The 21,639-nt window shown below is 44.1% G+C and overlaps 4 protein-coding genes and 1 non-coding gene across 13 annotated transcripts; 3 read left to right on the plus strand and 2 right to left on the minus strand.

The window, feature by feature from the left end:
- Window positions 1-964: 964 nt before the first annotated feature.
- Window positions 965-5,941, minus strand: tmem68 (transmembrane protein 68). Of its 2 annotated transcripts, none has more exons than XM_052088834.1 (9): window positions 5,725-5,941; window positions 4,485-4,639; window positions 4,034-4,207; window positions 3,394-3,493; window positions 2,943-3,110; window positions 2,581-2,774; window positions 2,243-2,303; window positions 1,857-1,996; window positions 965-1,631 (listed from the first exon to the last, which is right to left on the minus strand). In XM_052088834.1, exons 2-9 carry the CDS (start codon window positions 4,542-4,544, stop codon window positions 1,527-1,529), a joined length of 1,002 nt encoding a protein of 333 aa, XP_051944794.1. In that variant the 5' UTR covers window positions 4,545-4,639; window positions 5,725-5,941; the 3' UTR covers window positions 965-1,526. The 2 variants fall into 2 exon arrangements, with proteins under 2 accessions (XP_051944794.1, XP_051944793.1); XM_052088833.1 differs by lacking the exon at window positions 5,725-5,941 and adding an exon at window positions 4,992-5,281.
- tgs1 (trimethylguanosine synthase 1) lies at window positions 5,343-14,419 on the plus strand. 4 transcript variants are annotated; one of them, XM_052088822.1, is made up of 15 exons: window positions 5,343-5,569; window positions 5,684-5,751; window positions 5,940-6,058; window positions 6,188-6,272; window positions 6,726-6,821; window positions 7,229-7,720; window positions 8,572-8,701; window positions 8,800-8,886; window positions 9,001-9,157; window positions 9,344-9,620; window positions 10,291-10,437; window positions 10,658-10,804; window positions 11,626-11,842; window positions 12,151-12,229; window positions 12,907-14,419. In XM_052088822.1, the coding sequence occupies exons 1-15, from the start codon at window positions 5,463-5,465 to the stop codon at window positions 13,018-13,020; spliced, it is 2,322 nt and encodes a 773-aa protein (XP_051944782.1). In that variant the 5' UTR covers window positions 5,343-5,462; the 3' UTR covers window positions 13,021-14,419. The 4 variants fall into 4 exon arrangements, with proteins under 4 accessions (XP_051944782.1, XP_051944783.1, XP_051944784.1 ...); XM_052088823.1 differs by having other exon boundaries at window positions 6,744-6,821; XM_052088824.1 differs by having other exon boundaries at window positions 6,747-6,821.
- Window positions 13,508-18,083, minus strand: blvra (biliverdin reductase A). 3 transcript variants are annotated; one of them, XM_052088837.1, is made up of 7 exons: window positions 17,873-18,083; window positions 16,406-16,528; window positions 16,138-16,257; window positions 15,512-15,609; window positions 15,019-15,126; window positions 14,238-14,406; window positions 13,508-13,786 (listed from the first exon to the last, which is right to left on the minus strand). In XM_052088837.1, exons 2-7 carry the CDS (start codon window positions 16,525-16,527, stop codon window positions 13,528-13,530), a joined length of 876 nt encoding a protein of 291 aa, XP_051944797.1. In that variant the 5' UTR covers window position 16,528; window positions 17,873-18,083; the 3' UTR covers window positions 13,508-13,527. The 3 variants fall into 3 exon arrangements, with proteins under 3 accessions (XP_051944797.1, XP_051944796.1, XP_051944795.1); XM_052088836.1 differs by lacking the exon at window positions 17,873-18,083 and adding an exon at window positions 17,620-17,789 and having other exon boundaries at window positions 16,406-16,529; XM_052088835.1 differs by lacking the exon at window positions 17,873-18,083 and adding an exon at window positions 16,955-17,067 and having other exon boundaries at window positions 16,406-16,529.
- LOC127616980 (cytochrome c oxidase assembly factor 1 homolog) lies at window positions 16,568-21,630 on the plus strand. Of its 3 annotated transcripts, XM_052088838.1 has the most exons (6): window positions 18,204-18,257; window positions 18,497-18,622; window positions 18,713-18,809; window positions 19,664-19,815; window positions 20,283-20,359; window positions 20,850-21,630. In XM_052088838.1, the coding sequence occupies exons 1-6, from the start codon at window positions 18,246-18,248 to the stop codon at window positions 20,953-20,955; spliced, it is 570 nt and encodes a 189-aa protein (XP_051944798.1). In that variant the 5' UTR covers window positions 18,204-18,245; the 3' UTR covers window positions 20,956-21,630. The 3 variants fall into 3 exon arrangements, with proteins under 3 accessions (XP_051944800.1, XP_051944798.1, XP_051944799.1); XM_052088840.1 differs by lacking the exons at window positions 18,204-18,257; window positions 18,497-18,622 and adding an exon at window positions 16,568-16,716; XM_052088839.1 differs by lacking the exon at window positions 18,497-18,622 and having other exon boundaries at window positions 18,212-18,257.
- trnay-gua (transfer RNA tyrosine (anticodon GUA)) lies at window positions 17,830-17,916 on the plus strand. Its single transcript is given in 2 exon segments — window positions 17,830-17,866; window positions 17,881-17,916. It is a non-coding gene; the product is annotated as a tRNA-Tyr (tRNA).
- Window positions 21,631-21,639: the final 9 nt, after the last annotated feature.

The following is a 21,639-nucleotide window of genomic DNA, read 5'->3' on the forward strand; positions in this document are numbered from 1 at the left end:
GGAAGAAAGAGAATCTGGAGTGCCGGAAGCAGCGTTTTCAAACGGTCCACGTGATCCACGATCGTGAACACCTGTGAAAGTGCGTCCGGTGCCTCCGCCTCGGGTCTCCCACTAAGGTAGGCAGTAATTTCCTTTTCCCCACCTCACAAACGCTTGTATCAACTTAATATTTTCGGTTTCGTTCATGTTCGGGGCCCTTAGGGCTGTTGCTCATCATGGACCACGTGTGTGTGAGTGCACGTGAGGTCACGGGTCGATCGCGGGAAGTTAGTTGTTTGAAAAGTAGGACTTCGGTCAAATATTTTGGTCACCGCCGCCCCAATTAACATCCTTTTTAAATGGAGTGGGTCAAAATATTTACATTGGATTGTAAATTTGAGGCTTGCCTGTTTGCCGACCCATTCCAGTTTGAGCATTGCCGTCCAACAGTAATCTGTTCATTATGTAACGATACAATTTGTATACGTTTGTAAGATTTTGTTAACATTATTTTCATTTTATATTTGAGCACTATATTATTTTATGTTATAGTTATCTAAATTATATCCTGTGTAATAATTGTTAATAATATAATAATTGAAACATTCTTATGTTGCTTGCGTCTGATTGGCTAAAGAGAAGCAGGAAGTGTTTCGGTACTGAAAGGGGGTCGTGTTCTCGTTCATCCGTTTGGAGGTGCAGACGTTTTTTTTTCTTGTAGACGGTTTTTTTCTTTCTCCTTTTAATAAACTGCATTGAAGGATTGCATCTCTCCTTTTGTCATTCGTAAAGAAGAGCCATCCACTGAAAAACAATGAACCCCTCAACTTACACGTTGATGGAATATCACGCATTCTCACGTAATAATGACCACGGTTTAAAGCCAGACTTTATCTCTGCCGAGCGACATGTAAAAATGATCTCGGATGAAGCAAGAAAAAAAATCAGTTCCATTAAATGGAGCAATGTAACGAAAAATAAAACATCCTGAAAAAATAATTTTATTCCATTTTAAAAGTGCCCTATTCAGTTTGTCTCATTAAAATCAGTTAAATAGACTTCACATGTACATTTAAAGCAGCCAGGACACTGTTATCAAACAATCGGTGAAACAACAAATTTCCAATTATGACAAACCAGACCCCACATATACAGCACTTTACCTAGCCCATATGGTGCTCAAAGTGCTTTAGAAATCCTGAAAATGACACACACATTCATAAAACAATGGGAGACTGCTGCCACACAGGACGCTGGCAGGAGCAAATTAGGCAAAAAATGTAGCAAATTAGACAAAAATTTTTAAAAAAAGACGTCCAAGACCCTTCAAGAAGTCTCGTTTTGGGAATATGTATAAAGCGAGCAAACGTACGCAGTGACCAGTCGTGTTTAGCACCGAAACTGCACCCGCAGCAAATGTCTCAAGTCTTCGGCGGCGCGTGAGAAAAGTTGACTTGCGTCGCCAAAGCACTTTCCGCTTCGACGTCATCCTTCTGGAGTCGAATGCACGTTCCCGCTGCCGAATGGATAGCTGACGGATGCAGAGGCTATTCCCTTTTGTATTTGGAGCGGAATCTGTCCAGAAGGGCTCTCAGAACGTTCCCTGGGATCTGCTGGTGTTTGTCTATGAGGGACTGCACAGCCTGCTTTACCTGCAGAGAAAAGGACCCAAAAACATGTACACTGTCGTCTCAAAAGGACTCATCATCTGTGGCACGTATTTACAATTGGTGTCATCTGAAAAAAAATTCGCAGCGCGAGAATTTACAATTGGAAAAATGTCTGGCTGCAGTCGCGCTAAACAAGCGTGACATATGTGTGCCAATCTCAGACCGCGCTTTGCCAAATGTTGAAAACAAAATGTGTTGCGAGCGTACTTTTTCTGCCAGCTCCAAAGCGGTAATGTTGGGGTCGTAGGGGATCGGCTCGCCAAGGAATGTCCGGAACTTCACTGGGAATCCGCCGTAGATGGGAGCTATAGGAAGACGAAAGGTCTCATACAGCCAACGGAAAAATCCTGGCCACAAAAGACACACAGGATCAGAACATGGGTGGAAAAACAACAACGGAAGCCCATTTAAGCAATAATATTGACCACAGTTAACTCATTCATAAATGTTTTTTTTTTTAACCGATGAATTGAATCTTCAAATTTGCAATCAAAAGAGCTTCTTTTTCCAAATCGTCAGAGTGAAATGGCTGCCGGTGAATCCAAGAATTGATGGCGCGATAATTGGAGCGCGACGGTTGAATGGGCACTCACTCAGCGTTCCCAGCGATCTGAAGCCTTCTCTGACATTTTGGGTAAACATTGGAATGATGGCCTGAAACGGAAAGTACGACACACTGTGGGCGGAGAAAGCGGAAAGACGATCATCTTCTATCCGATCAAACCGGAGGCCGAGCGTCTACATCCCAAGAATACTTTGTGGCTTTTTACTATTGTCGTTGGCATTTTTCTCTTGGGCTCGTTACCAATTTGTGAAAAGGCGTGGAAGACGCAAAAAAAAAAAAAAAATGTCGTCACGTGATTGCAAGTAAATGAATGCGTCATATGTGACGGATGTAAACCATGTGAGACTTGGCGGGAAAATGCCGCACCACTTGCGAGTCGATGGCGACTTGGGCGAAGCCTTTGCGTTTGCCCCAAAGAAGAGGGTAAGTCTCATCGCTGAACAAAGCCTCCCTCACACCTCCCGGAGAGATGGCCAACAGGTGGCCATTCTTCAGTGCCTGCACACACTCCTCCTGGGGACCGTGCATCACACTGAACACCTCCAACAACAATTTGAACCCTAGAGGGACCAAAAACACCCAAAGAATTCAAAACGCCACTCGATTGGATCCAAGAAAGTGACAAGGGCAAATCAAAGCACGAACGAACGCTACCAAATACAGGAAACCGTCACAGAAGAGTCTTCAGCACTCGTGTCAACGTTGCGTCTGTCAGAGATGGCGCGTACCTGGTATTTTGAAAAGGAAGTGGTCAGCGACCGAGTGGCAGGTCCGTCCTTTCTGGAGAATGACATTGGCCAAGAAGTAGTAGTAATCAATGGGAATGGCTCCGTGATAGTACACGATGAGCGCCGGCCCCTTGTCGGGGATCTTGTCCATGCCGTGGATCTCGTAGCCTGGTGCCAAGGAAAGGACCCGACTTGGTCAAGACGACGGAAACGGGGAGAAAGCGTGTACCTTCACGCGGCACGACCGCAACATTCCTCAATTCGTGACCTCGTTCGAGTCCGTGTGGTGAAATGGTTCTTTGTTTTGAAAGCCCGATGGAACTCTAATTTTAAATGCTTTTGCGTGTTCAGAAACCAGAGCGGAACGGGCGCGGTGCTGGAGACCTGCCGGGATCGACTCCAGCGCGTCCGCGACGTTCCCGTCGATAATTTCCACCCCGTGTCATCCTACCGTGCCATATGGCGCCGTGTCCGTCCCACAGAGTTGCCAGGGTCTTTCTGGCTCCATCCCATAGGTTGTTGCAGTATGCCTCTCTCAACTGATTCTTCCTCTGTTAGAAGATAAAAGTTGCAAACTGGGTTAGTGACAACACCGCCATTTGACAGCTGGGATGGGACAAACCTGCAAAACAAAGGCAGCATTGCAACCTCCCAGTCACATGATTAGCCCGTGCGACTGAGATTCATACCAAACTTGTTCAAAAAGAAAACAATTTTTTTTAATCCCTCATTTTTGGCACGAGACATAAAAAAACAGGTGAAAATAATAATTGCATCCTTCACATGAGAAAAGACATTTTTTGTCTTTAAAATAGGTGCGAGAAGCCACATCGGGTCAATGCTACCGATTTCTAAAACGACTCATCTTAATTTTGCTCATCAAGCATTTATTACTTGGATGGGGGGGGGGACATTTTTTCAATTTCCATCGCTTTATTTAAACAATGAGACAGTATTTCTTTGAGACAGTGCGGCAAAGGATTCAGATCCGAATTTGGTGTTGAAGCTGTCAGAAAAAAAGGCAAACGCGGGTGCGTGAAACTGAGTGAAAAACGTCAAATCCAGTCAGACGTCACATTGTTTTTGCGCACCTTATAGACGTGAAGAAAAAGTATCGAGAGATACAGGAGGATGACGATGAGGAAGGGCAGGATAAAGACGATAGCCAGAGGGGTGAAGACCCACAATAGGTATTCCAAAACACTCAGGTAGTCCTCCAGCTGACCGAGGCCAAGCCATTCCTCCAAGGCATGAAAGCCACAAACCTGTGAAAAGGTTTGTGGAGACAGCAAGGACGGTGTCGGCGTGCAAATCCAAAATAAAACACGGCTTAACAGCTCTTCAGTTTCTTATGTATCTACAGAGACGTCTACGTTGTAAACACAGACAAGAGTGTTGGCAGCTCTCTCTTTGTGAAAGAAATACAATGACCATCACGAAATGTATCGAGAGGCTGCCTCTGTGGACTTCTGTTTGTTGCAAACAGTCCAAGGGGTAATGTAATAATGGAGTGTGCCACGGAAGAGCTTGGGAAAGTCTTACTAGGAAGGCGACTGTGTCCTCAGCGACCATCAGACATGATTGGTTCCCTGCATTTGACATCCTCCTTTAACTGTCTGTCAGTCACTGGAGATGCAGCACTCTGGATCACTCAATTGATGTAGCTTGGATGGCATTTGCTACGAGAACCAAGCCAACTAGGTAAAAGAAGCATATTCAATTCGAGGTTTAGGTGGAGCGCTCAGGAGAGGAAGACACTTTTCACGATAAAAAGAGAAGGTTGAGGTCATTGCCGCGTGGTTACAATTTTCCCACAGCATTGGCTCACATGACAGACGTGTTTTGAATGTTTACAAGGGTGTTAGCTTGGTAGAATTGGTAGAGAGATTCGCAGAGAAGAGAAACGAAAAAGAGTTACTTCTTCGATATTACCGGGGAATAACAACAACAACAACGGCGGTCCAGTGATGCCGTCCTGTTTACGCACTTATAACGTTCTGAAATGAAGTTCGCGCAACCAAGGCGCAGGATGAATGAATAAAATATTACCGTGGTTGGATACTCTGTTTCTTAGGGTCATTGATTAAAATGCTATTCTGTGCAACGACATTTATATTTTTAAAAAGCCCTATTGGTAATTACGGGTCCAGGACGCTTTGTGTGTAACACAGAAATTGGTCCGTTGACGTCACGATTTTCAGACCAACTAGTTCCGTTGAATAAAAGCGAAACTCGAACATTAACAAAGGTTCATGTATTATCCATATAATAAAATACAGAATGGGTTGTTTGGTTGAATGTGAAGAACAGCGTTTGAATATATGTCGATAGACATCCAAACGGTGTGAGTAGCATCACGGCCACAGATCACAAACGTAGAGATCACTTTTATTCTGAAGGTTTGTTGCCGGAAGCTTCCGGGACACTCAAGAAGCGGAAAGAATCTGAGCATGCTCGAATCGTAGATAAGTATCATTAGATATCGGATTGACAAAGCCAAATGAACGCGCGGTTTCTGTCATGATGCTGGAAAAGAGCACTGTTAAGGTTGTGGCTGATATTTTCATCAGCAGAAGGCATACATCCGAAGAAATCATCCACTGTTGCTGCTCCAGAGCGTTTGTGCAGTGAGTGAGCTTTGCCCATGTCCGATTGAAATAATTCGGAAACAAGCGCGCTAGTTGCTGTTTACAAATTGGTTCGATGCGTAGTTCACTGTCCTTTTGTCTGCTCCCTCTTAGTGATCGAGAGCTGTATCGGTCAGATAATCGACTTCTCTCACCTGACCAGGCAGATGCTGCAATCCAAGGTTAGTTATTTTAGATATTTCAATATTGTTTTTTGTTTTAAGTTATGAGTACAACGGTGTCTTGTTCTCGACCTTTCAATGGGTGTTCCCTAATTGCCCGTGTCTTTCAAATCGCCCGGATGAAAACGCAAGAATGACTCATTGACTCGCTAGATTTCAATCACGTCACCTCATTCCCTTGTCCTTAGAAGCGGAAAATGAAGAGGAGAGTGATGAGGAAGTTGCGTTTTTGGATGAAGAGGCTCAGCTAATGTCTAGCATGGGCCTGCCTCTAGCTTTTGCCAGCTCTTCCAGCCAGCGTAAACAGGTACTTTTTCCTGATTGACAATAGAAGTGTGAATACTGTGCCCCTCTGTTTCTTCTCAGACCATGTCAGTATGATCAGAGGCATGAGTAGTCATGACATATCTGAATGATACTTTTGATCACGTGGCAGGGGAAGAGCGCTACCAAGCAACCAGTTACTTATCAGACAGAATTTCCTGAGGAGGACCAGGAGGATTCACAATGTACTGACAAAGGTAATGCGAATAGGCATAACTTTTTTCTTTTCATAGATTTTTTTTTTAAACCGGGCAAGCTTATAACCCAACATGTGTGGGTATGGAATGCTCTCTTTAGTGCAGTTTTATTCTTTAGTACAGCATATGACTGTAGATGCGTTACCCAAAGAAGGTTAATAGGACAAGCATGCTTCTCAAAGGCAATAATATAGGCCGAAGGAACAGTCTTTGTTGACGGCCCTTCATGGTCCATAATGATAGTTGGCTTATTTTCTTGTCCCACGGGTTCTCGCGCTAGCAATTGAGCATGGTGGTTGCGCCATCATTAATTATGCAAACTCAAGTCGAACAAAAGCATTCCAGTCAGCGCACGTTTCAAAGGCCAATTGAAGGAGCTTACCATAAACTCCTCCCAGGCAAGAAAACAATCATGCCACAAAGGGCAGTGTTATGATTTATATGTTTACCAAGTTTATGTTTACCCGGAAGAAGAACTGAAGACAAAGACCCTGGGTGAAGCAGTTGAAACTCCATCTGCCAATGATGCCGGCTGGGAGACGTACTGGGGTAAGGCTGATGCTAAAATACCTTTTGAGAAACGCCTTTGAATTCCTTATTGAACGAGAAGCACGTCTAAATATTTTGGATCAAATGATATCAGGCAGCCATTTAGCCAGCCTGAAGCACAACTGGACACACGAAATGCACAACTGTATGGCCTTTTGTTAGGATTTTAGTCATCGTAAATAAAAATCAGTTCTCGGAGCCTTCTGTTGTTCTTATGGCCCTTCGATGATGAAATTACTAATTTCCTCGCGATTGTGCATTGAGGAGCGTTGTTCCGAATCTCTTTGACTGTTTTCTCGCGAGGTTGCGCAAAGTCCCGTCGTATGCCTACAGCTCTTGATTATCAGCCTAACGAAACTCTCTCAGTCCTGGATATCTGTCACGTCCTTCATCTGTGTCTGCCAAAGCTCAACAAGGTGAAGCGCTTCTGTGGAACAGCTGGGTGGAGAAACATGGCGATGAGTTGCCGTCTTCAGAGGATTCCCCAAGTGTGACAGCCCCGTGGGACGACCCCAACAAAATGGCCGCCTGGGATCGACACGCCGCAGACACGTATTATCACTATTGGGAGCAATACTCGTACTGGGCAGCGCAGGGCTGGACCGTTGACTTATCTCATGAGGGGGACGCCACCTTGGAAGAAACTGCGGACGAGGGGACGAATGGAGGCAAAGGGAAGCGCTCAGGGGAACGACTAGATCAAAACAGTGCTGACGTTGAGGTTTTAAATGATCTCATTGAAAAGAACTGCACTTTGGAGGCAAGCGGGAACATCACTGACGACTCTGGAACAACCAGACGGCGTTCCGATACGGACTGTCTTTCCGAGCCCTCCGATGGGGGAAACCGCGGCAAGAAAGCAAACGTCTCCTCACAGCAGGATGGAACGCAACACGCAGGTAATAGCCGACATCGTTTCATAATCATGTCACGTGGCCCCCAAAAATTGTTATAGCTCTCAACCGAAAGTGTTTACGGTTTGCGAAAATCACACGGATGCCCTTTTTTTTTTTTTTTTTTTTTTTGCCGTTTCAATGAATGGGCGTTGTCCTAAAAAAAAAAGAATAAAGTAACAATCTTAAGTGGGTTCTAATTAGCCCGCAAGAACAACATGAGTAGAATGCTGTTCTGTTCTAAAAATAGCTCACCCGTGAATTGAAGAATTAAAACAGAAGAAGAATGTGAATATTTTTTTTTCAACCGAACCAGGTGGACATTTCTTAATGTACCAAATATTGGAAAAATAAAAAAAGAAATAAATTTTGTCCAGTGGAAAGGAGGCTGTTTTGGTTTGCCGGTTTCCAACCTTGAACGGGGAGAAGGTCAATGACAACTGGGTTACACATGACCGCAGGGAGAGCACGCAAATAACATTTTGCATACACGTGCGGGAGCTACACCCTGTTCAGGATTTTACACTTGGATACAAACCAAAAGGGAATAAAGATCTTCCTGTTGAATTAGGGATGACCATTTAACAATATCCCTTCGATCGGTGATCAGGAATCGGTCAATTGTTGCTGGATTTCAGTTGTTTGTATTTTAGATGGTAGGAGATGGTGTGAGGGAAAAAAAACGTATGAACAATGATGTATTTACCGCTCTACGTAAGTGTATGCAAGATTGAAATATTGACCGAGTCTCCTTTTTATGGGATTTTGTTGAAATTAATGTTGCGCGCGAGTCAAAGGCAAGTGTTAAATCGATTCATATATCAGCAAGTCTGTTTTTATTTTGTTTATTTATTTAGATTCCCCGCAGGCTGCTGGCAGCATCAATATGCATGTGGCTTCTACAAATCACGTATCAAATGGGGAAGATGATGACGGTGACGGTGAAAAGCCCTTCTTGAGTGGAGGACCGAGTAAAGTCAAACGCAGGTGACTTTGAACATTTACTTTGCCATGTTACATCCTGCGTGCGTCGTATCTCGTCAAGAAGACCTTCGCTGATGGACTTCTTTTCATTTTCTCTGCAGTCATGAATTAGATGTGGAGGAGAACCCAAATCTCACATGTGATGAAGCCTGGAGCAGACTTGGACTCAAACACAACCCGGAATCAATGTGCGTCCCGCTACGTTGCACATTTTTTTTTCCTTTTCTTTCTTTTGCCATGTTTGTTTTCATCCATCAAATCCTCTGTGACTCATCATAATTTCGTTCCACCTGTTTTCGCAGGTTCGATAGCGTCTTTAACTTTAAAGAAAGATCGGGTGAGAAGCGTCCGAGGCGTTGGTGCCCCAAGAGAAGCGGCGGCAGCGTAAACAAACACATCAGATTCACCGAGACGGACGAAGATGGAGCAGAGCCGCAGTGCAGCACCGCCCTCCAAAAGGTAGCGAAATCTGTCTTGCCGCTTATTTGAACACGTCTCTGTGAAATTTCTTTTAAGACGCCATCCAATCGAATGATCATTTGAAATAGAGAGAAGTCGCAGAGTCCAGTGTGTCGGAGGGGGTGGGGGCTGGGGGGGTTGAATAAAAGAACTAAAAATAAGACCGCGCCGGCTTGCTTTCCACAGGTTCAAAACTTTCTCGAGAACATTCAGAGTGAGGCACATCAGACTCTAAGCGAGCAAGAAGGGCTTGAACAAAGCGGCGCGCTCTCTGAGGAAATTCCAGCTTCAACGCAGACAAATGATGGCAGGAGCAGTCGATGGATGGAAGAGGAGAGTCCTGCTTCGCCGGACCCCGAGGATGACATCGCTCGGGGCTGTCGGAGGGAAGAGCCCAAAAGGCAGCTGGAATGCTTGGAAGTCCCTGACTTTCTTTTGCCCGACAGACCTGCGGACAACGGCGGTGAGCACACAACTGGATCTACTATTTCGAATTTAGACCTGTCTCCAAAGCTCTCGTTATTGTTATTCGGAGCATTTGACAAGTCTGACTTCATTGATGTTGCATGTGACCGGGGCCGGTTGATGATTCATCATTCATCCATTCATTCATCTTCCGTACCGCTTGATCCTCACTAGGGTCGCGGGGGGTGCTGGAGCCCATCCCAGCCGTCTCCGGGCCATAGGCGGGGGACACCCTGATTTGGTTGCCAGTCAATCGCAGGGCACACATAGACGAACAACCATCCACGCTCACACCTAGGGACAATTTAGAGTGCCCAATCAGTCTGCCATGCATGTTTTTGGAATGTGGGAGGAAACCGGAGCACCCGGAGAAAACCCACGCAGACCCGGCGGTTGATGATATCGGCTCTAAAATCGTCTTCAGAAGTTCAGCTCATTGCTTTGTGTGTTCGGTTATTCCACACCAAAGTTCTCCAACCGCATCCTTCCGGGCTTTGCTTTATACACCCTAAACACAAAATCCCCGTAAGATGAAGGAGGAAGGTCAGCAACCTTGAATCGTCTCACACAAAACACTTTAGACATCAAAGGAATCATCCTGATTGTAACTTTTGTGTATTCTGAAGGATGCAAACTCATTTCTGATCGTGTGTTTTGGAATGTGAAAGACTCCAAAAAGCCAAAGAAGAAGAGTAAGCGAAGGAGGAAGCAGCAGATCCCGGCAGACATGGCGGCAGAACCGGACCTGGCCAAATACTGGGCTCAGCGCTACAGACTCTTCTCTCGCTTTGACGAAGGAATCAAACTGGACAGAGGTCTTTCAAACTCGTCTTAACGCACCTTTTTTTTATTCTCCGGCTTTCCACTCGGCATTCTTTGAACTGTTTGAGGGCTTTTTTTGTTTGTTTGTTTTGGCTCTTTTGACTTGACGTTCATCACTCGGTATGCCACTGCGGTTATTTTGAGAGGCTCAATAAACAAAGTTGCGTTGAGGTTGGGGTGGACGCTTATCTGTAACGTTGTTGCGTGTTACAGAGGGCTGGTTCTCTGTGACGCCGGAGAAGATTGCTGAGCACATCGCCCTCAGAGTGGAGGCGGGCTTTTCGAACACTCAGCTGATCATTGACGCCTTCTGCGGAGTCGGAGGAAACGCCATCCAATTTGCACTCACTGGGAAAAGAGGTTAAAAAAAATCGCTCTCTATATATGTCGATAACTTATAATACAGTGGTAATAATGTAGTTTTGCCTTAGACCGTCATGGATTGCAAACGGCCACGTTCCAGGGGATCGTTTTTTTGGGGAGACTCGTCAGTAACCCGGCCAACTCTTATCTAGAAGTTCGGAATAATGGGCAGCGTTAATTTAAGGCAGCATTTTTTTTTTTTTTTGCGGACCCTTGACTGAAGCAGCATTTGGATTCTGCTTATTGGGACTCTGCCTTTAGTTGTATCATCCCTATCGCTATAAGACAAAAGCGTCTCAATAATAAGTTGATCAATGAAGGACTTTGCTTTTTTTATCGTTTTTTAGATTTTTTTTCTTGTGTTTGTTACCTTTAGAAGCTCTTGCGTTGCTTTGGGGTCATTCATAATCTTTAGGACCGCCCAACATGGAGCGACACGTGTGAAACCGACTGAGCTTTTGCGTACTTTGCCATTTAGTTTTCCTGAATGATGTTGCGATGTGCCATATGGAATAAGCAGTCAGAAATGCACAGGAATATCCCCCCCTCCCAAATTTATTGATTTATTTGAATATAGCCCTTTTCACACTGGTTTTCTTGCTGTCGCCACAGGGCGGAGCACAGGATGGTGCTAAAATGACAAAAGGCCCCAGGCAAGCGCGTAGATGTTGGCATTTGTTAATAAGCTACTGAACAGGAAGTAGCCTCGTGCCTTTTCTCACTGATCTGGAAAATAAGTCGCTTTTTGGTTATTCTGAGGGGGAGGAGCTGTGATCAAAGATCGATATACATGCTCTCGTCCTGTGTTTTACTCTCAGTCATCGCCGTTGACATCGACCCGATACGTCTGGACCTGGCGCGCCACAACGCTACCGTTTATGGCGTCGCCAATCAAATCGAGTTCCTGCAAGGGGACTTCCTTCAGCTGGCGCCTCGTCTCTGCGGCGACGTTGTCTTCTTGTCGCCCCCCTGGGGAGGACCAGATTACCTAACTGCTGAGGTCTTTGACATCAAGACCATGATGGACCCAGATGGATATCCTTTTATCTTTGGGTTTCACGTACACTCCTTTATCATTGAGGTGGACCTGTGTGTGTGTCTATATTTTGGTGCTGTCAAGGGATCTAAAATTTGTAACTAATTCTGAAGAGGGAGTGAGAGAAAAAAGCCAAATAGAATCCCACTGAATCCAAACATGAAACGAATCACACCGGTGGCTCGAGGTACGAATCGGATTGTCATTTATTGGAGAGATACACACCCCGAGTGAGTAGTATGAAGCAGTTTGGGTGAATTCATGATATGTTTGTACTGTATTGGTTTCTGCCCTTAACTCGAGTCACGTTTCAGATTTTCCATCTGGCCAAACAAATCTCCGACAACATCGTGTACTTCTTACCTCGCAACGCAGACATGAATCAGGTCAGAATCTTATATATATATATATATATTAGTTTGTACTTTTTAAAAAAAAAAAGTTTTGTCTTTTTAAAAAAGCCATCTGCAATATGCAGATGCTATGGCCATCAAATCGAAGTCTTTTACACCCAAAGCATCAGGTGCAGCAGTAAAATATCGTCCGATTTGATACGTCGTGCCATATGAAACAATCTGTACAATGATAACATGAAGTTAAAATTTAGTTTGACTCTGCTAGAGAGATACAGCAATCCCTTGTTTTTAGCGGTTCGGAAAGCCCCGCGCTAAAGGACACTCCACTCATGCTCTCATTGGTCGATGCCGCGCCGGGAACCAATCACGCGCCTTGTTTGAGTAGCCTCAGAGTCACGTCAGCTCTTTGTTCGACATGTCGTAAAAGCGCTCGCGCGCCTCAACCTGAAACGAGGCGTCTTCCCGCAATGACGCTAAGTGGCGAGGGATCGCTGTATTCATGTAGCAGTGCTCCTTGTTGGAGGTGTAAATTGGCAATTGCGCTGTATTCTACTCAGAAGTGCTCTAAATATGGACTTTGCAAATGTCAACTATATTCCTCGGAGCATTTAATGGCCTTTGCGTCATGATAACCGACAAATTCTGGGGAAAACCTGTTGACGCTTGACGGCGCCTATAACGGTGTGTGTCTGTCAATTTGCCCACAGATCGCCTCTCTGGCTGGTCCAGGAGGAAAGGTGGAGGTAGAGCAGAATTTCCTCAACAACAAGCTGAAGACCATAACCGCGTATTTTGGCAGTTTGATCAAGTCTGACACCTAAATGCTTCTTATTTCTGTTGGAGTTGGAGATTGGGTCTCAATCCATCGAGTACGGACAGAAAAAGTATGGTCGTCACTTTGATTTTTGGGGTACTTTTTAATCAGGAAGTCTGTCCTGTGCTACTAAACAGAGCACACCGTATTGAAATGTTTGTTTTATAAAAGCCTCCATTTTGCAATGCATTCTTTTAATTATTTTTCTACTTTGTATTATGAGACAATAAACATCTTTTAAAAAAAAGCCAAATAATGCACCACTTCTCCCAGGAAATTGTCGCAAAGAACAATGCTTTGATATTCCCTTTCTATTTCCTATTGTTTGAAACGGAACGGCATAAAAAGCCACATCTAATGATTCCACTCAGAACTCCCCAAAACGACTGGACAAAATTATTCTCACCCCCAACTTAACATTTGGGAGCACGGCTTTTGAAAAAAACAACAATAAATAAATCAATTGCACGATAGACAAAGTCAATGTCACGATGGACAATGTGGGGAAACACGTTTATTTCTGGCACAGTTGTCGTATTTTCTCTGCCAGTTCTAAGGAGTGGAGGATCCTCCTTTTCTCTTTGTGGAGATCTTCTGAGCTCATTTGGCCCATTAGCTTGGAGGAGAATTTGATCAGGTCTTGCATGAAAAGGCCCACTGCCCCTCCGGGCGAGGGAGGAATTTCAGTTAGCGGCGGCCCGGACTCAAATTGAAAGTTGACGCTCTTGCTTCTTGGGAATCCTGGTCCTCGCTCCTCAATCCAAGTCAAAGGTCTAAAAAGGCAAAGGTGAATTCAAAGTTCACATTTTCTTCCCTTCTGTTTCTCCTTATGCATCTCCTCATGCAGCTCGCCAAACTTTTTCGTTGGAGGGCCGCCGACAGAAAAATGGAATATATAAACAAATGTATTTGTACTAATACTACCCTCCCTTCTCACTCTGTGTACCTTAATCATTTTTCAACTAACCTTGTGGCCCATGTCAATTTTTTTTTCCTAATTGGTCGCTGAAGACTGGCTGGCGGGCCGTAACTGGCCCCAAGGCGGCAGTTTGGACACCCTTGTACTAATGTATTCTTTGTGCTATTTATATTGAAACACTGTTGGCCCCGATAGTATCTCATCAGTGTGGTGAGATACTATAACTTTCCATGGAAACCGATTCCCATCACCATTCTCAATTTTACAGGGTCAACGTTCTTCTGGAAGAATAAGATCTCTCTCACTTTTTGTCAGCAGTTTGCATTTTTGCAGTCATCTTGCTGTAGTTGTTGCCCACGTCTTGTTCCACGGTTGCTGCGATCACGGAGAGCTCACCAAACAACTCAACCAACCAGGTGAGACGGGCGATGCCACAAAATGCAAGAAACCCAAATCCTGGCTTCAGAACTCCACCTAGAAAAAAAGAGACGGGGATGGTAATGACAGAGATCAATGTTATTTTATTTATTTATTGGGGGTGTGTGTGTGTGGGGGGGGGGTTACCGATCCAGATTTTTAATAGTGAAGGAGGACGATCACCCATATTTGATATTTTCAGTAAAAGGGAAAATATTGGGGTAAAAAAAAAATCTCCCAACTTTTGACTTTGTTGAGATGGCTTGTCTTCAGAGTTGCACAATTTGTATTTATTTATTTAAATCAACAAAAAATATATTTGTTTTTAAATTCTACAAAGCTCCCAGGGTCCTAAGTAAATGGCTCCCTTCAGTTTTCTACAGTCAATTAAGTTTTCCCAAATTACAAAATAACTGAACCGCTCAGCATTGAACTCAAACAAAAATAAAAGATGCACAGACTTCCCAGAAACATCTCTTATGAATTGAAATAAATAGTTGACACTGTTTTAAACAAATCTCTTATGGGCAGTTAGATTTCCCAAAAAGGCAGAGGCCGAATATCGGCACCGATAATCAGGCTGGTCGATAATTTCATCTGGTGTTGCAATATGAAGCCTGATTACAAGGCACATAAAAAGAGGAGCGGTGGTACCGATGTAACCGTAACCTGTAAAATGGAGCGTTCCCTCCTGCAAAGTTTTCCCTTGCACCGCCCTCTTCAGCCCTTTGTAATCTTCTGAAAAAAGTTCAATGTGCTCCTCATGTAGGATCACCCCTAAAACAGAGACACACACACACACACACACAAGTAGATCAGATTTTAAGCACAGCGTTGACTAACAACACATTTGCTAAGAACAAAATAAACTCCACTTTAAACTGTTTCACGTTAAATTTTGGCTTTGATGCTGCTTCCTGCCAAATAAGAATTGGCTCTCATTTGCCTTATTTAGATCATTAAAGGTTAAACGAATAAATGCCGCAAGATTAAATGTCACAATCATTTAGTGTCGACTATGCCTCGGGAATTTGACACACTGAGCAATTTTTATGGGTGGGGGGGGGTCTTGATAAACACCTCTCAGTTGATAAATCAATGGTGAGGTAAGTTTCAAGATTAGTTTGTTTTCCCTGTACACTCAGTCACACATGAATATCACCTTTATCCTGCGCCAAATTCCAGAGCTCCACAGCAGTTTTGTAGCTCAGCGTCATGGGATACTCCACGCAGACATGTTTCCCTGCTTGCAAAAAAGTTCTGGCGAAACAGGAAAAGATCAGGAACTAGTGGAGTGCACAAAACTCAAAGGTGACCTTGAACAAATTATTCAAATCAGTTGTGCTCATTTGTTTGAAGAGCCCTCATTCAATCAGATCAGATGACTTTGCGGTTAAGTAATCATCATCATCATTAAATAAATCATCCCACTTGGCGGCAGTTTTGGGCACGGAGGCATGAAACAATGTGGTTCTACAAGTACTCAGGAGTGCAGATGTGCGTGCCACAGGCATGACTAGCACGCTGCATGTTTGCATGTAAAATGAATGAGAGGAGTTGCTTTGATTGGCCATGACTGTAGTTGGCTGTGACCACTCCCACAATGATGCAACCACCCCTTTCTAACATCCAACATTCTTTCAGTTATCTACAAAATGACCATCATTGGGTCTAATTCGCTTACGTACAGGGTGGATGGATGGATGGATGGATAAGTCAAGTATCTCGTATTGAATAGACAAATGTCATAAAGCCTAAATCGTAATCAGAAACATTTAAAAGTGGTACCTGACATCATGCTCATGTGATGTATTCTCGGTGCAGATGAACGCCACATCAATGTCTTCTCTGCTCAGAGCCTCTTCGACTGAAATTGGTCTCACTCCTTGCTGACTGTCTAGACTTCTCCTGTTGATAAAAAGATGAACAGAACAATAACGATGACAATGTCATTGACTCATGACATAATGCGTCACCATGCCATATGTCATATTGAGTTCACGGGCTTGTATTAAAAGCGGTTCGCACGTTGGTGGAATGTGTAAAAGACACTGACCTGGAGATGAATCCTTTGACGGCGAGTTTTTCAGCAGAACTACCTGGCAGCGGAGCCAATATGTCTCTGATCCTCACCCTGCCTGCTGTGCCGATGCCCACCACTACAGCTCCAAACATCATCCCTGTGAGGAAAAAAAATGAGAGAAAAGGACAGACCGAGAGACATCGGTGTTAAGGTTCCACTTTTGATCAATGAACGTGCAAATCGTCTCATGCATGGCTCTTGTTTTGCTGAGTGAACCACATCATGCTGGCCCAAGCCTGCAGTGAATTGGCGATTGCAACCAAAGGGCACCTTAACCCCCTAATGTAATGAAGAGAACTTTGTTAAGGAATTTAATTGGTATCATTGATCCTGATAGTAGTGCTGGTGTTCGACAAATTCTAATTGGGATCTGGGAAAAAAATATTTGCACGATGTTGATGAGGACGTTAGGTTTTTTCAACATTGATGGAATATCGAACGTGTTAAGTTTGTGCGTGCGTGTGTTGTCCACCCACTCAGTACATTCGAAACATCGCAAAGTTTTCATTCTGTGTTCCTCACCTGCTTGTCGACACTCCGACCTTAGCCGGTGTTATGCGCGGCGGAGTGTTATGAAACAGCACTAAGCTAGCTCGCTCTTCTGCTTCTCTTTTTTTCTTTTTTTTTTTTTTGCGGGCCAGAGAGGCCACACCCCTTAACTGCAGCGTGCTATGGGAAGCCGGTTGAGCATTTATTCATACAGTCGAGCCTCATTTCAACGTACTCCGTTGACCACGTTTCCACCCCTACCACGTTCACATTTCAAAGTCCCGATTTCATGCAATTCAATATCTATTTGCCGATTTTGCTCGCGAATAACACATTTATAACGTAAACTTCCTGACAAGGACCAGATTTTCCCACACAGTACTGTAGTGAAAAGGCCTTCGCTACGACGTACCGTTGGAAGCTAATTGAGGTCGCGACCGTCCTTATGAGCAAAATGTACCGCGCGGCGTTCCCCGCAGTTGCTTAGCAACGCTCACAGATGGACTCGTACATTGTTGTACTTCTGGAGACACGGCGCACGAGCTCTGACAACACGGCTGGTCAACGGAAGCAATTTTGCTCTATGTGAAGGCTGAAATTGTCCCTCGCTTACGAAAGGGAGTCTTGGAAACGGGGTTAAACGAATTACCATTAGAAACCTGACAGGCAAGTTAATGTTGAAGTGAAATTGTACTTACCCTTTCACGATGGAAGTCTGTACCCCGTGTGATTTTTTTTTCACCGACGTTCGAAAAGCCCGTGTTTGTTTTTGGAGATCAATTCAGTCCCACCCACAGCCACACCCACACTCACTTTCGGCTGTTAGGTAGAGATAAGATTGCTTAAATTTGCCTCCCTGCCTATGATAAAAAATAATTTAAATATTTATATGGAAGAACGGTAGTTGTCCTTCGATAGCTCAGTTGGTAGAGCGGAGGACTGTAGAGGTTTCCGTTGGCATCCTTAGGTCGCTGGTTCAAATCCGGCTCGAAGGAAGTATTTTTTTCTCCCCAGACTTGGTGGATTCTCCTCGCGATGGAAAAAAGAGAAATTGGTATTCCTAGTTGGTTTTACTGCTACTATAAAATATACCGCCCACCCCTTCCCAAACCCTTCTATACATCAATGTCGACAATTAACAGGGCTAAAACGATCCGTTGCATATTTTGAGACCTCTCTTGACAAGAAAGTACCCTCCCTTCTCAATGGAGAGTCACAGAAAAGAAAAAAAGAGGAATGAAGCGCACCCAATGAATTACGTTTACGGAAGTTGCGACAGCAAGCAAGTTGCGACAGCAAGCTTGTCCTTCGTCGCTTTCGCCTGATGAATGGCAAGGTAAACGTGTCGAATAACGTTTAGCGGCGCTGTGAATCAACAATAATTCAAAATGTGGACATGTCTGTCAAGAAATGATTGTGACTTTAAATTAACTTTAACCTTTGTCAAATAGTCGAGTCGTTCATTCGCCTGAGTTAAGTAAAGGCACTTCTCCGTGAAGGTGTGAATGAGTGACTGGCAACCTATTTCGAAGGGCAGTTAGATTGTACAGTACAGTATGTTTCCCTTCCCCACAGCCGCCAACATTTTCCTTTCGTTTCCTTCTGGCTATTTTCCTCGTCCCAAATTTCTTGGTACCACCGCAAAAGAAGATTAATGGAAAGAGGACCCTTTTTATTTGGGAAACGCGTGTGTTGACAAAGGTACTCGAAGCAACATTTCACAAACGCATCACTGCACCACCATAGAAAGAGTCGTATGCACATCCTTTCTTTCTGTTTTTCTTGCCACAGAAAATGAGGGTTCCAACCATCAAACTGCAACAGCTTACCATATTCGCCACCTTGTTCACAGGGGGTGGGATTGGCACCATGTACTACCTGATGCAGAGTGAGTATAGGATTGTATTACTGGGTGAGGTGGTTTCGGACAGGTCATCTAGATCTGGACATCTGCAGACACACAGTAGTGCAGACTGCAACAGAAGACGTGAAATAATTTGTTTCTTGTTTCTTTCACACTGCACTAGAGCATATTGATACCTCGCTCGCACTCTGAGTGGCCCTGCGAACAATCTAAAGGGGTCGTCAAGTAAAAAAAAACGTCTGTACAGTAATACTAGCATAAATACAGCATTCCTATTAATATCGCATTTGTGGAATATTAATTAAGCAGCAAGATTCACCCGTTAGTATTCATCTCAGGGGGCAGCCTTTTTGCTACTTGCTGTCAACGGAGTCACAATCCCCAAAGCCACACTTCTACCCTTGTGGCCGTCAATTGTGCATTTCCGTCGAGGCTGCGACTGTGTAGGCCCTGTATGATAGGGTGTCCCAATTCTCCAATCTACTCTATAGCCCCGCCCCTTTTGCGCACTTGTTCCACACTTCAGCTGAGTCCGCATCCAGGACCCCTCAGCCGGAATCATATTACCCACAAGTCATAGGAGACTTGACCAAAATAAGGGCAACATTCTTTAGCAATCCTTGAATGTTAATTTTTTTTTTTTTTGCACAAGAGCCCTCCATTCGAGCTCCCATTAATTCAGTTGACCATCTGTGATATATTGATTATTGACTTTCGTATTGCTAACAATTCGCACATGCTGGATTTTTCGGAGTCACGCAACATCAATAAAATAAATGGGAAGCGCCACCTCAAATTTCGGGGCAATAAAAATGCCTCTCAGTAACTGTTTCAAATGATAAACGTTCTAATTTTTTCCGCATTTTGTACCACTGAAGAGAAATTTGCAGAGTCGGACTACCACAAATTGGCTTTGCAGAAGTTGGAATCGTGTCCGATTGCCATGGAGAATTTGGGCGCCCCACCGTTAAAAATTCACAACATTCATCTGACTGACAGAGAAAATCGAATCGACCAGCAAACAGCACAGGTATGTACTGTTTTTCATTGATTTACAGTATGTATTTATTCTTTCCAGCATTAATATTAATTAGCTCAAGGCAATGCCTTGATTTTAGTTATCGCTGTTAATGCAATTCTATGAATAATAATGATATGTCTCATAATGTTGCCTTTTTGTATTTTGGGAGGTTTATAGAACACTCGAAATTGTCCCTGGGTGTGATTGTGAGCGCAAATGGTTGCTCCAGCACACCCGCATCCCTCGTGAGGAGAAGCGTATTAGAAAAAAGATGGATAAATGATGATAGAGTAATGATTATGATGCGAAATTGAGCAATTTGCAGTTTAAAAAAAATCAAATTACAATTTGGGAAACGCCGCAATAGAAAATACTGGCTCTGACAGGAAACTCTTGGTTTGGCAGCATATCATTTGGAGGTTTAATCATTGTGTTGAGCACTGTACATATTCAATGGAGTGTCAATGGTTTTGCAGGTAAAGATCCCCGTGACTGGGTCAAAGGCTAGTGGCTATTTATATACATCTTCCATCAGGGACCCAATCACCAACAGGTATGCACATTCTCTTGATTCATGGCACTTTGCCACCGCGCTTGTGCTCATGTCAGTTCCGGGCCAGAGTTAGCACCGGTTCTTTGTTTTTCCACCGCCCAAATTGGCTCTAGCTCCGGTGCTTGAGACGGGTGCTTCAGCCGGCCCCGGTTATTTGTCGGTTCCAGAAGACTCTGGCACCGACGACGTCATGGGGCGGGGTTACCGTGACGATGACCGATGTCGGGAAATGACTCCCCGGACACACGGAACTGTGGAGCGCTCAACTCCGGCACAGTTGTGTATATTTTGCTGTATTTGCAATTGAATAATGGTGAGCGGTCACCAATGTCATTTATCAATCCTCTGCTCACTGTATTGCTACGCATGAGATTATTAAGTATGTCTCGAGATGATCATGTCGTATAGCCAACATAAAAGCCCAAACCCTTGGCAGACGGCACCTGAGCCAAAGGCTAAACGACCCACACGGTTGTGTTACTCCCTGTAGATGGAGTGTGAAGCTGGCCGTTTTGAGGCTCAAAGAAGGGCAGACCATCAACGTCATGAATCCTCCATCAGTGGCAACGGACTGCAGGCCAGAGGAGACGGACTGACGCCATCCGTTCATGACCGCTTCAAGGTAGAATTGCTGGAGACGAGTGTGCGCGGGGCATTTTAGGCAAGTCAGCGAGGCTGAATTTCACAACAAACTCTGGATGATTTCTTTGTTTTTCTTGATCTTTTCAACTCAAATTCCTTCCACCAGTCAGTATTTCCACATCAAGATAAAATGGACAACATAGATTTCTAATTGTCAGTTGAAATTTTATTTCATCTCCGTTAAAAGTTTGATTCCTATGTTAGGAAAAGGTAACAACAGTACAGCGTTTCATCTCTTCTCTGCTCTGCCTGTGTGAAATGCTGTCTGAGATGTTGCACACGCATCGTTTATCAAGTGAGAAGATGGATTTCCTGTAAATGTCGCACTTTGCTGAAATGTTTCCTATGACTGAACAGGACGTTTGTGTCGCCGTTTTCCCCCGTTTACATGAACCGCCGTCATCCGGCTGACCGTTGCCTTGCATTCAAATTTCATTTATTTGGATATCCACACTGGACTAAAAATAACAGCAGTCAAGTTAGCTACAAGCTAGCATTGATGTTTTTAGCACACATTTTATCGTCGCACTCTCATCTGCAGATGTACGAGCAATATGGTATTCAACTGTCTTTATTATGATTTTTTTTCTGTTGAGTTCAAATTGCAAAACTTTTTCTATTCCGCCCCCTCCCAAATA

Source organism: Hippocampus zosterae, chromosome 15 (genome assembly GCF_025434085.1).
Source record: "Hippocampus zosterae strain Florida chromosome 15, ASM2543408v3, whole genome shotgun sequence".
Classification (NCBI taxonomy): Eukaryota; Metazoa; Chordata; class Actinopteri; order Syngnathiformes; family Syngnathidae; genus Hippocampus; species Hippocampus zosterae.

What these genes read in the sequence shown, in the direction of transcription:
- LOC127616980 (XM_052088838.1), top strand. An exon ending in CATGTACTACCTGATGCAGA is followed by an intron (nt 18,810 to 19,663) that starts GTGAGTATAGGA and finishes GTACCACTGAAG; the next exon opens with AGAAATTTGCAGAGTCGGAC. An exon ending in TCGACCAGCAAACAGCACAG is followed by an intron (nt 19,816 to 20,282) that starts GTATGTACTGTT and finishes ATGGTTTTGCAG; the next exon opens with GTAAAGATCCCCGTGACTGG.
- tmem68 (XM_052088834.1), bottom strand. Translation starts at nt 4,544, where the DNA reads ATGTCAAATGCAGGGAACCAATCATGTCTGATGGTCGCTGAGGACACA. An exon ending in ACACGGCGCCATATGGCACG is followed by an intron (nt 3,111 to 3,393) that starts GTAGGATGACAC and finishes CCTTGGCACCAG; the next exon opens with GCTACGAGATCCACGGCATG. An exon ending in TCGCCATCGACTCGCAAGTG is followed by an intron (nt 2,304 to 2,580) that starts GTGCGGCATTTT and finishes TTTCCGTTTCAG; the next exon opens with GCCATCATTCCAATGTTTAC.
- tgs1 (XM_052088822.1), top strand. Translation starts at nt 5,463, where the DNA reads ATGATGCTGGAAAAGAGCACTGTTAAGGTTGTGGCTGATATTTTCATC. An exon ending in GCAGCACCGCCCTCCAAAAG is followed by an intron (nt 9,158 to 9,343) that starts GTAGCGAAATCT and finishes TGCTTTCCACAG; the next exon opens with GTTCAAAACTTTCTCGAGAA. An exon ending in CAGACCTGCGGACAACGGCG is followed by an intron (nt 9,621 to 10,290) that starts GTGAGCACACAA and finishes GGAATGTGAAAG; the next exon opens with ACTCCAAAAAGCCAAAGAAG.
- blvra (XM_052088837.1), bottom strand. Translation starts at nt 16,527, where the DNA reads ATGATGTTTGGAGCTGTAGTGGTGGGCATCGGCACAGCAGGCAGGGTG. An exon ending in GAATTTGGCGCAGGATAAAG is followed by an intron (nt 15,127 to 15,511) that starts GTGATATTCATG and finishes TCTCTGTTTTAG; the next exon opens with GGGTGATCCTACATGAGGAG. An exon ending in ATGCAAACTGCTGACAAAAA is followed by an intron (nt 13,787 to 14,237) that starts GTGAGAGAGATC and finishes TTGCCTTTTTAG; the next exon opens with ACCTTTGACTTGGATTGAGG.